This window comes from Prionailurus bengalensis, chromosome E1 (assembly GCF_016509475.1).
Source record: "Prionailurus bengalensis isolate Pbe53 chromosome E1, Fcat_Pben_1.1_paternal_pri, whole genome shotgun sequence".
NCBI lineage: Eukaryota > Metazoa > Chordata > Mammalia > Carnivora > Felidae > Prionailurus > Prionailurus bengalensis.
Window position 1 is genome coordinate 12,403,601 of NC_057347.1, and position 12,766 is coordinate 12,416,366.

Sequence of the window (12,766 nt, forward strand, 5' to 3'; positions counted from 1 at the left end):
GGGGGGGGGGGGGGCAAGGTCCTAGGTAGGCATCATGAGTGCTGTTTTTAAAAAGCAGAACTAAGACTCCGGTTTCTAATAAACGTGCCCTGTCCTTGTGTAGGTAGCCTGCCCTGCAGGGTCTGGAGCTGTGCTTGGCTCCTCTCTTCCCGCCCTCCCTGGCTGGGGCTGCTGTGCAGCATGTGTGCTCAGCGTCTCCCTGGGGAACAGGGCTCGCTTCAGCGTGGTTGCTCTTCCCGGGAGTGGGCGCTCAGGAGCCCGGTCTGAAATAGTCTCAGGCCTCCCTTTTGGTTTTATCTTGACTAATGCCAGCCGGCACTCCTTTAAACTGGGGGCCCTAAGGCTGGCATCCCAAAGTACACCCTCCAGGTCACTTGTCAGTGGCCCGTTCCGGCGCTTTAGAGAGGGCTTGCTGACCTGAAGTTGTCCTCTGGCCTATACTCTTAGTCACTCTGTCCCAGGTCAAAAGACCAAAGAAGACGCTGGCACCAGGACCCGCCACTGGCAAAGTAGCTGTCATTTGAGGTAGGATATTGTTTTTTTCTTTCCAGTTGAAGACAGCCTTAGCTGCTGCTGCTCATATGCTTAGACCAAAAAAGAGCAGCTTTCTCTGCTTTTACTTTCTGAAAATAGATACGTATTTTCAGATATGGGTCATAAGCATGACCCATAGCTTATGTCACCTTTGGTAGATCAGCTGTTTAGAGCTGGTCGTCAGTTATGAAATATAAGAGCGGGTGTAGGTTTGTGGGAACGGGATCCTAACTGCTTTTGGTGATACTAAGCCACTCCTTGCCGCATGATTTCAGCGTCCTGCCTTCCAGTTGGAACTCCTCTCTGCCCTTTAGCCCGATTTTCTTGTGCATAACATGGCACATTATTCCATGACTAATCCTTATTTCAGACCTGAAATCATTTTTATTCTTGAACTGTGGAGAGCTTTTGGATACCCTCTTTTGATTTTCAGATGTGGCTGTTAATGGTTTAATTTCTATGTGTGGTTCTGAGTAGATTCCCACAACTTGTTTTTATTGATGGTTCAAATTATTTTTTATAATTGCTCGAGAGAAGAAAGGAATCTTAGGAACAGATTGCATCTGTGAAATGCAACGTAGAATTGCGGCTAAAGGATGAGGAATGGAATAACGCTAAAGTGACATTTCTGCGCAGAGTCGATTACTTGGAGATCGTCTTGTTTCTAGTTTGAGGTTCCAAAAGGAATGTCTCAGTAGAATAAGGGAACAGCTGAATTTCAAAGTCACAGTGAGAACCCATGAACTTTCTGGCTGCCCAGGCCCATGTAACACTCACCCACGAGGAACTTTTCTACCTTTACCCTCTTTTAACTTAGGTCTAGAGCTCCATAGTCTGTGGTATGTGAAGATACAGGTGGACGAGCTTAGTGCGTGAATGCCTAAACTCTCTAACTTCTACATGCGGGTTGATGTGGCTTATTACTGGAAGGTCATGCTTCAGGTCACTTCCCTGTCAATGAAGAGAGTAGACATGACTGTGAGTGCATACGCTTCTATTAGGCAGTGCACTCGCACATCTAGACCATGTGTGATCTGTGGTTCCTATCCAAGGGAGGCTATCTTGCCTTTTTCCTTTTCTGAGCTCACTCTCTTTTTGTGACTTGCCCTACTTTCTGCTCTGGCTCACAGCGATGCTGGGCTATCCCTTCTATCTACGAGCTGATCTCCAAATGCTAGAAATTGTGAGCTAGATTTTTCTCCCCACTCTCTTTTATGCCGTCAGTCCTGCCTTCCCAGTTCTGTCTGAAACTAGCAGTTGAGCATTTTGGTATAAAAGGCAAAACTTGTAAACACATTAAAATCCTTCTTAAATGTCATTTTCAAAGTACACAGGCCCCCTTGGACTCTGTTTTACAGAAGAGATTTACTTCCTAATCTGGAAATGTGGCCAGCCAGGACACAATTCCTTTCTTCCACTTTGAAGTTGTCTCTTTGCTTGGAGAATGCCCCCGGACACCACAGCAAGGCGGTAGGGCTGAGTTACCTCCATGCCTTGCTCTCTTGAACATCCTGAGTGCTGAGGGTGAGACAGGGAGGAGCCGGCCCAGCTGATGCTCAGAGACTGGAGAGGCCTGGTGGCCCAGCGGCCCGTCAGTATGGCCACGTGCACTGCAGAGTGGAATTCGAGGGGGAAGGTCTTTCCGAACTTGAGAAACTCCCGGAGAGTTGGGATCGTCAATATGACCGCCTTCACCTGGTCAGGAAAGTGACCTGAATACCTACCCTGAAATTGAATGTGATGCTGTCAAATAAATGGCTTGCTCTGGAATGTCTTTTGCCACCATCATCATCCTGAGTGAGCTGGGCGCAACTGGTGCTGATTTCTAATTTACTTGGCATTCTGACTCTAATGACTCGCCAGACTGAATGCAGATGTGCGCTCTCCCCACAGAAAGCCGGCCCGTGGGCCGAGGATGGATCCCATTAACGTGGTGCCATGTTTGCCTCAGGCAAAGTGGTCCCCAGGGCCAGGAGACCAAGGCTGGCATGCGATGTTGTGTCAGGTGCTCAAGGAATCCCAGAAGTGTACCAGACGGTGTGTAGTTTTCTCTCTTTTCTTCGTGACCTAGATTGCTGGCTTGAGTTTTAAATAGGTGCATGAAAATGCAGTTTGTTGGGAGCGTCGTTGTCCTCTGGGGGGAACCTCGCTAGATGGGTTTTCATCCCGCTCCTCCCCAGGCGCGAGGAAAGGGTGGCAGGGGCGGTTTGAAATTTGTCTGCTCTCTCCTTGCTGTGTTGGCCTCGGTAACTCTTCTGGCAGCCGCATTTTCTAATACAAACCTTGGCATACGGGATCCTGACTTCTGACAGAGTTGGGGTGCCTTTTTTCCTAGTTGTTAATGTAATTAAACCAAAGGGTTTATGAAGATATAAGAATTAAACTCCAGTGAGCTCTATGTTTAATGAATTTCCTTCATTTGGAAGAAACCAGTTTTCATAAACCAGGGACTCTTTCAGACAACCTTGGGAACCTGACTGCGGGTGAGACCAGTTCCTGGGTCAGGAGCTTTTAGTTAGTTGTGGGTCATGATGATGCTGACGGCAACTACATTTACCGGGCACTTCCCCTTTTCTAGAGACTGTGCACGCTTTTCCACGTATTAATTCATCTGACCTCAGAACAACAACCTGCAAGGTGGGCACTCACATGCCCTCATTTTGCAGATGAGGATACTGAGGCCCAGAGTGGTGAGGTCCCGTACCCAGGCTGGTAAGTAAGTGGCTGAGCCAGAATGGGAACCCAGACAGGCTGCTCGAGGGTTCATCCTTGTAACTCCTGCACTGCCGTCACTTTGCCATCATTAGTGTTTTCCATGTGGTCTCTGCAGCCTCTGAATTTGGGGGGCAACAGGCCCCCATAGCCTTCAGTGGAGTTCTGGTTCAGCCCTGGGTTGAAAGTCTGAAACGGGCAGGCTTCACAAGACTCTGGTCTCCAGGGCCTGTGGAGGAGTATGCAGACCTGTTTCCACCCAGCTGACCTAATGGAGCTCTGGGCCCCCTCCCACGCGCCGAGGCCTGTTTTCCCTTCATGAGTCCCTTCTTCACCTCCCTGGTCATCCTGGGCAGTGGCCGGGTCCTGGGTAATTCTGGGCCAAGCAGGGTGGTCCACCTGGGGACCTGCCTGATACAAGGATCTGGGATTACAGTGGGATCAAGCTCTTCCTAGACAGTTGTCCTGCTGGGTTGAAAGCTCTCTGCGCCAAAATTTATTACATGAAAGTTCTGAGCTATAATTACCTTGGGGTCTACCTGTGTTTTCTAATTGCTATAGTCTTCTGGTAAAGCTACGCTAACAGATTGGCAATCATTCCTGCCCCCTGAGAATTCATCCCTCCCATCCTCGGGAAACACTCCTACAGCCTCGGTCTTCAGGGCTGGGCCCTGTGAAGATCCCCAGGCAGCACTCACAAACCCATGAAACTGCAGAGGCACTGGTACCTGCTCTAAGTACCTGCTTCTGAGTACTTCCCAGGTGCCAGACAGAGGGTCCTAGGGTCCTAGCATTTCCCCCTGGGACTCGGCCTGACCTGTAAGCTCCAATACCTGGCCTCGGCTTCCAGCCGTGGGCAGGGGATGGTGCCATTAGTACCCTGGAAAAGAGCTGGGCACTTTAGAAGCCACTTTAATTGCCAGTCCATCCAAGTGTAGGCCTGACACAGTGTAGGGTGAGAGGGAAATGTAACCACTTAGCAGACAGTAGTTGGGGATTTTTCAGAAGTAGAATAAGTAGAGGTTGATGGGAAACAGTCATTTTTACAGGTGCTTGCTAAGAATGGTAATTTTTTATGGTGACCAAGAAATTGGATATATTTGGAAAGGCAGATGAAAAAATAAACCAAATACTAAACTAGTTGAGTTGACAGTTCAAATCCGAGCAGAACTCTTTTGCAGTCGAGCAGTTTAACTTACATCAGGACAACTCACCCTGATCCTAAGGTTCAGGATCAAAGCCAACTCAGCCTATAAGTGGATCGGTGTTGGGGTTCAGTGGGTTCCTGGCTTCATGGTGTCCACGGAGGTGATGTTGTTTTGGGAATGGAAGCAGAAATGTATTTTTTTTAATATATGGAGTTGAGGACATGGGGCATTCAGCAGGTGAGTGATGGTTTTTATGTAGTTACTCCCAATCTGATGAATAATTAAAAGCTTTAGACTGGTTTGCAGGAGCTCTGCTTTTGGTTTCCAGTCTCTTCCTTCCTGGACAGGATTATTATGCTGATAATATCCCGGTCCTGGAGGTGGACTGTGGGTAGTGGGCCTTTTGTGTAATAGACTCAGCCCGTGTGTCAAATCGCCTTACAGGGCATCTCTTTCAAAGTGACAGACATGGTGTTGCTCCTCACTAGCTCATTCTTGACCTTCCTTTAATTCTGTGTCTCCCTCCTCTCTTAGCTTGCTTTCGGCATAGGGGCATGGATGAGTGACAAGGAATCGAGGAAGGTTGGGGGAGCAAGGAAATTTGGGGCGGTTGTGTAAGGAATGGATGTGTTTCCTAAGAACTGATTGCCACTGATGCACAAATACTCCTGTGGCCCCCTGATTTCATCCGGCTGGCGGTGGCTCACCAGCGAATGCTCAGCAGGAGCCTGGCACGGTGCACGGCCAGACAGCCCACTTCACAGCCTAAGTCTGTGCCTATGCCTGGCAAAGGGCAGCTCCCCTGTGCACTGAATTCCCTTTGGGTGTCTGTGAGGCCTGTGGCCAGGAGGATGTTTGTGGGCCATCGCAGAGACCATCCAGAGGACACCCCATCCAGAAACATCCATCTGGTTAGGGAGGAGTATATGGATTGGTAGTTTCCTCTTTCCTTTTTTTTTTTTTTTTTTAACGTTTGTTTATTTTTGAGAGAGAGGGAGAGACAGAGTGGGAGCAGGGGAGGGGCAGAGAGAGGGAGACACAGAACCTGAAGCAGGCTCCAGGCTCTGAGCTGTCAGCACAGAGCCTGACGTGGGGCCTGAAGCCACGAACCGTGAGATCATGACCTGAGCTGAAGTTGGATGCTTAACTGACTGAGCCACCCAGGTGCCCCTTCTCTTTCCTTTTTAAAAAATGTTTTCTAGTTTCACAAATAGGGGTTGAAAATGATAATGGGCATACCTAAGCTCCCCTAAATAGGCTTCTGAAGGAGATTCAGGTGAGCGTTGACGGGCCAGAGCCTCCTGGAATACTCATAAGTAACCGGGTGCTGTGCCGAATGGCTCCCTCAGTTTGTTCTGGGGTTGCTGTGCGCCTGAGAGGCATCGCGAGGTCTGTGGCTTTGCTGTTTGCTCATGTCAGCCAGAGTGAGAGAAAGCAAGTTCCATGATGCTGAGCAGTCAGCATAGAGCACGGGGCCTAGAAAGACATTTGTTGCGTTCAGAGCTAAAGTCCGCGCGAGAGAAATCTGGGCTCTGTATCAGTCTAGGGGGAGGAGGGCTGGCAGGTCTCTTGAGTTTTCCTATTTTGTCACAAATTCATTGGATTTGGGTTCTTTCAGGAAGAGTCTGCTGAAGGTGAGGGTCATGGATTTTATCACCTCTACGGCCATCCTGCCCCTGCTCTTTGGCTGTGTGGGAATCTTCAGCCTCTTCAAGCTGCTGCAGCGGATGCGAATGAAGGCCTACCTCCGGAACGCTGTGGTGGTCATTACAGGCGCTACCTCAGGCCTGGGGCGAGGTGGGTCCTGGGGCCAGTGCTGTCAGGAGGGGCAGGGAACTTGGCCCAGACTCGAGGAGCAGCTCGGCTGCATAGGTGCAAATAAGTGACACAGGCTAGGTGACTGGGGAACAAGAGTATGTCACTGTCTCTGGTCCACTTGGAAGAAGCAAGAGCTTAAGTGCAATGAGAAATGGTCCCTGACTTTCAGCATCAGTGTTGGGGGGTAGAATCCACGAGGAAGAATGTGGCGAACCGGACACTACGTGTCTCGTCTAAGTGGGCAGCTGCTGGTTGTGGAAATAGGGATTTTTATGTGAAGGCTCCCTATTTTCAAATATGACAACTCATTAAAAAAACATTTTTATCTCTGTGAGGGCCAAACGAAATGTGCCTTTTCCTGGATTCAGCCAGCATCCCTAGTTCATGGCCTTGGTGTCCCCTTCTCCTCACCTTCCTGTCACTGGGGCTGTGCCTCTAGCTGAGCATGGCCTCGGCGGGACTGGAAACAGAATAAGTGATACCTCAGCTGTGCCTCACCTGGGTTCTCCAGGTTAGTTCCACCTACTTTGGTGAACGCGATGAGCCTCTCGGCCCCAGGAACTTTGTGCCGGTACACAGGCCCAGAGTCAGTCACCGCCCCCTGCCTCGTACAGATGAGTCTGTAGAGCTGCCGCCATTTCCCTTGCACACATGGGCATTGACTTCGGCACAGTACCAAGGACAGATGCAGGCACGTCCTATGGAGCTTCCTCCTTCTCAGCACTTGCACACGGAGCACACGACACCAGTATATCATCTGCATGGGGGCTCAGTTCCATGGAAGAAGGCCGAGAGGCACCCAGAGTCGTGGTAACCCCATCCCTGCTGCATCTGTCGGTTGGTACCATAGCACAGCCAGCGCTGATGGAACATCTCTGATTTATAAGGCTCTGGGAAAAGTGCTGGGACAAATAAAAGACAGGGTGCCTTGTCTCAGGTAGTTCACAGTCTGATGGAGAGGGGCAAGGACTTACCTCAGCATGTTGACATTTCAGTAACGGATGCTCCCGTTGAGGCCCGGCAGACGAATGTGCTGGGTTGTGCTTTATCTCCCTGAATCCTTGCAGCTAAGATTCAGAGACTTGCCCTAGGACTTCTAGATTCAAACCCCATGTCTGACTCCAGGACTCCGTCTTGTATCACCTGTGGGGGGGATGGCCAGGGAAAGGAAAGCACGGGCCAACAGGGAGGGTGTTGCAGATGGGCCCAGAGAAGGGAGCAGCATGGTTGTGCGGGGGTGGGAAGCACTTGGCGGTTGCAGGAACATAAAGGAGCAGATGGGGTCTCGTCTGCTGGGTAAGTGGCTTGCGGGCAGCCAGGGGGAGCCTGGGAAAGCTGTAGGTAGGTTCATCCGCATGCTGCTATGATGTTTTATTTATTTATTTTTTTTAATTTTTTTTTTCAACGTTTTTATTTATTTTTGGGACAGAGAGAGACAGAGCATGAACGGGGGAGGGGCAGAGAGAGAGGGAGACACAGAATCGGAAACAGGCTCCAGGCTCCGAGCCATCAGCCCAGAGCCTGATGCGGGGCTCGAACTCACAGACCGCGAGATCGTGACCTGGCTGAAGTCGGACGCCCAACCGACTGCGCCACCCAGGCGCCCCGCTGCTATGATGTTTTAAATGAGATCTCTGGGGGTGAACTCTGGGTCTGTCATTAGATATCTAGACCTGCGTGGGGACAGCTGCCTCCAGGCCCTTTGCCACAGTCGGTTCTCTGACCTTACTCAGCTACTATATATAGGGTAGTCAGCAGCCACTTCTCTTGATCTCAGAGAGAAGCATTTTTTTTTAAAGTCCTTGAACAGTATTTGAGAGTTGGCTGGGATGGAAAGGTAACTTGCAGGTACTCTGATATGGGAATGTTGGAGAAGGACACTGTCCTCTTTATCATTCTGCGGTTCCTCTTCTGGAAACCAAGACTGGGAAGGGAATAGAAAATATAATTGAAAGAAAAACAATACGTGTGTGTGTGTGTGTGTGTGTGTGTGTGTGTGTGTGTATCTCCTATATTAGGTCAGCCTTTTCCCAAATTCCAAATCACCCTGCTTATATTGTGTCCTATGTAACATGTTAGGGACAAGAGTCCATGGATCTCTCCCCACTCCAGCCAGTCAGAACGGGAGCAGATTCTCACCCAGCCGTGGCAAGTACAGGCGCCACTGTTGGTGACTCCCAAGGAGGTGCTGCTGCACCTTAGCTTTCAGAGGAGGACGGCCACGGGTTGCCCTTGGTGGCTCTGCTCTGCCTGCCTGCCGTGTCAGCTGCTCTGAAAGTCTGAATTGTGATAGTCTTCAGATAGCTTTCTGTATTTCTCCCCTATTTTGTATATTTAAGCTCCATGAGCTTATCCTTGTAAAACAGTAAGACCATTGACTAAAGGAACAGAATGTTCTGCATACTCACTTTAGCCAGCCTCAGCCCTGAGGTTGTGAATAACTATCTTGATGTAGGAGGCCCAGAGTGCCTGCAGCACTGGGGAATCGTCTGGCAGCCCTAGCTAGATAAATGGTACTTTGGGACTGTTTTCCTTTTTCCCTTGACCCTCCTGCCTCCCTGTGTCAGCTTTTTCAAGAAATGAAAATGGAATCCTTGCAATCTGTTGTTTTCATTTCTGTCACTCCCTACACAGACTTTAATTTCCTCCCTTTTTTGGCTTTGCTGGGAAGCAAAGCTTAAGCAGAATGTATGTGACCATTTTCCAGAAGCTGTTTATATGCTAGTGTGCCTCTCCCCACCTTTGGTTCTGCGTGTCTGCACCCTGTGGACCTTATGACACGTCCATTGTGTCAGTCACGTCGGGATGAAATGGGGTGAGGAGGCTGGCCATGCCAGAGATTCCTCATCTTTTGGAATGATTTTGTAAACCAGATGAGCAGATCTAGCCTCAGGAATGCTGCTGTCTGGCTTTGAGGGCAGCCGCCACCCCCACCCCTATGAGGCGTTTGCTGCTCTGCTGAGAAAGCACAGCAAGGCAGGCTGGGCAGGAGCTGTGATCCTGACCAGACCATGTGGGGACAAGCAGAGTGAGGGCTGCAGCTCTGTCTGGGTTTGTGCCCTTTGTCAGGATGAGCCAGTGAACAGACCAACCAGATCGTCAAAGAAGGTGATATAGCGCACCTGAAAATCCCTTGGTTTAGTCCACTTAGCACTTCCTTCCAGAAAAGTCCACCTGGAGACATACTAAGAGGTGCTGGTCTGAGGATGGTAAGTGAAAGCTCTAAGAGTAGCTAAAGGAGGAGCTGTAGAGTGAAAAGAGAGGGCTTTGCACAACAAGACAATCTAGATGTCAAAAGAACTTTCTCTCTGTTTTCCTGAAGGATGCTGGAGTTTCTTTTCCCTTCCTGTTTTGAGCCCTTCTAGCTTTTGACACTTTTGTGGGTGAAGGACTATCAGACCGGTACACCCTGTCTGGACTCACAACCTCCTCCTATCCCAACCAGGAATTGACAGACTTGATCTCTCAATATCCCCCACAGTCTAGTCCTGGTTCTGGAGGTCTCCCCTCCCTACACTTCCCCCTGGGCCTCAGGGGACTTACCTGTGACCCTTGCTGGGCTAGTCTTAGAGATGCCACCCCACCGCAGCTGGCCACAGAGCCTGCCTCAGTCAGAGGCCCCTCTCCCAGAGTCAGGGGAGCTGTGTTGATGAGAGGAAGCCAGGCCCAGGAGATGAAATGGAGAAAAGCCCTGCCAGCACCTGGTTCCTGCTGCCGGAGGCCCTGGGCAGCCACCACTCCTGCCCCTCCCCAGCCTTGGCCACTCTGCTCTTTTTTCTTCATTCTTGAGCAATCCCAGCATCCTCCTGGTCAGTCTTTTTGCTTTGCCCCAGTGTGTGTTGGGTCTCTTTTCTTGCCACCAAAAGAACGCTAATAGAGGTACCTTGGTCTCAGTTGATGTCCTCATCACTTGTTGCCTGGAATGTTGTAGTGGGTTCAGCAGAGCCTGATCGCCACAAGTCTTCTTCTCACCCAGCCGGAGGCAGCCTCTTAGACACAGCCTCCCTTACTGATCCTTTGCTGTTGTAGGCACCCGGCACGTTCAGCTCTTCTGACTTGTTTGTCATTTCCCAGCCTAGCAAGGCTGACATTCTGTGTCCCAGATGTGTCTGTCCGTGGCCCCTCAGGTGCTTTGCAAACTCTGCTCCTTTAGCCTTAAGCGCTTTCCAGAGAAACAGCCCCTCAAGGCCTCAGGACTGGGGTAGGGCCCCCCATCCCTTCTCAACAGAGTCCTGTGCCCCCTGTGCTTGTAGGAACCATCTACCCCCCGTAGATCTGTACCTGTTACATTGAAATGATTTGGGAAACAGCCTAGATTGTGCCAGAATGCAGGCCTTGGCAAACCACGGTCTCGCAGTAGCTGGTGCTGCCTGATCGTTGAGTGTATCACTTGACCTCTTGGAGCTTCCTCAGCTGTGAAAATGAGGATAATGCTCACAGGGTTGTTCAGAGCTAAAGATCATTATGGAAAGTTCTGAGCATGGTACCTAACAAATCTGTCCACCAGTCTCGGCCTTCCTCTTGGCTTGTGGATGTCTGTTGTACCGCTGACCCTGAGCTCTCTCAGGACAACAACAGAGCTCATTTGTTATTGGGGCCTTAACTCCTGGCTTCATGCCTGGTCCACAGCAGGGGTGAATACACATGTGTAGAGCATGTGAAGAAACAAATTCATATTCTGAAACATCGGGTAAGTTTGGACTGACCTGCACCGGGGAAGAAAGGCATGGAATCTCCTCAGCTGACAAGGTTCTTTCTTCTTCCCTTAGAATGCGCCAAAGTCTTCTACACTGCAGGTGCCAGGCTGGTGCTCTGTGGCCGGAACCGGGAGGCCCTGGAAGAGCTCACCAAAGAACTTGCTGCCTCTCTGGCCACCAAGGTGAGCCCAGGGGTGTGTTTGCCGTGGGCACGAGGTGCAGCGCATTGTCTGCAGGCATCTGAGGAGATAGCGGCCACTTGGGCTGCTGCATGTGCAGGGCACCCATGTGGTCACTCGATGCCAGGGTAGGCAATGGGTCCCCACGGCCTGCGGAGGGAGAACTGTCAGACGGTTCAGATCCCCTCTCTGCCACTTACTAGCACTGCTCATTTAGGCGGTTCCCTCCGTGAACGCTTTCCCTCCGCCTTTACCTGGCTAATACCTAGTCATCTCTTTATTTATGGTGGGGGGTCGGGGGAAGGTTGGCCATGACTTCTAAAGTTTTAATTGTGGAAAATGTACATAACATAGTATTTACATGCATAGAAAGATGTACATTTAAATAAAATATTCACGTCATACTAATTATTTTAACCATTTATAGGTATACAACTCAGTGGCATTAAACACATTCAGAGTATGTGTAACTATCACCACTTTCTATACTTAAAACCTTTTTATCATCTCCAACAAAAATTCTATACCTATTAAACAATAATTCACTCTTCCTCCCCTCTCCCCAGTGCCTGGAAACCTCCATTCTACTTCCTTTCAATGAATTTGCCTCTTCTAGATGCCTTGTATAAGTGGAAAATACAGTATTTGTCCTTCTGTGTCTGGCTGTTTCACTAAGCCTTATGTCTTCAGGGTTCACCCATGTTGTAGCATGTATCAAAATTTCATTCCATTTTCATTCCAGTACTCCATGTCGGAGTGATATTCCAGTGTACATATATACCAGATTTTGTACATTTATACCACATTTTATTTCTCCGTTAATTTGTTCATGTGCACTAGGGTTGTTTCACCTTTTGGCTGTCATGAATAATGTTACTGTGAAGGGACCTGTGCACATATCTGTTTGGGTCCCTGCTTTCACTTTTTTTGACTCTGTACCTAAGAGTGGAATGGCCGGGTCATAGGTAGTTTTATATACAAGCTTTTGAAGAATTGGCAACTGTTTTCCACAGAAACTATACCATTTTACATTCCTACCAGCAGTGCACCAGGGTTTTGCTTTTTCTGCATCTTTGCCAATACTTGTTACTTTCCATTTTTTACTATTTTCTTAAAGTATACTCATCCTAGGAGATATAAAGGGGCATCTCATTGTGGTTTTGAATTGCATTTCCGTAATTTCATAGGATGTTGAGGACCTCTTCATGTGCTTACTGACCATTTGTATGTCTTCTTTGGAGAAGCGTTTTTCAAGTCCTTCTCCCATCATTTTTAATCAGATTGTTTTTGTTGTTGAGTTTAGTGTTCTGTATATTCTGGATATTAGTCCTTTATTAGATCTATGACTTGCAAAGATTTTTTTCTCATTCGGTAGATTTTCTTTTCACTTTCTTAACAGTATCCTTTGATGAAGAAAAGTTTTTAACTTAATGTAATTATTTTTAAAGTTTGTTTATATATTTTGAGAGGGATTGTTGAGTGCATAAGAGAGAGAGAGAAAGGGGGGCAAAGGGCAGAGAGAGGAGAGAGAGAATCACAAGCAGGCTCCACAATGTCAGCCCAGAGCCCAATGCCTGGCACAGTCTCATGGTGGTGAGATCATGACCTGAGCCAAAATCAAGAGTCAGATGCTTATCTGACTGAGCGACCCAGATGCCCTAGAAAAGCTTTTAGTTTT

General features: G+C 49.0%; 1 protein-coding gene across 4 annotated transcripts in view; it reads left to right on the forward strand.

Annotated features, from left to right (window-relative positions):
* The window catches only part of DHRS7B (dehydrogenase/reductase 7B), a 61,454-nt gene that overhangs the window by 33,911 nt on the left and 14,777 nt on the right, over nucleotides 1–12,766 (forward strand). For 2 of the 4 annotated variants that reach the window (XM_043583357.1, XM_043583360.1), the window contains 2 exons: nucleotides 6,013–6,191; nucleotides 10,982–11,091. In XM_043583357.1, coding sequence (XP_043439292.1) covers nucleotides 6,013–6,191; nucleotides 10,982–11,091 — 289 coding nt within the window. Of the gene's footprint in view, nucleotides 1–195; nucleotides 526–2,938; nucleotides 3,247–6,012; nucleotides 6,192–10,981; nucleotides 11,092–12,766 lie in introns of those variants that run through there. The other 2 variants (XM_043583359.1, XM_043583358.1) reach the window with 2 other exon arrangements.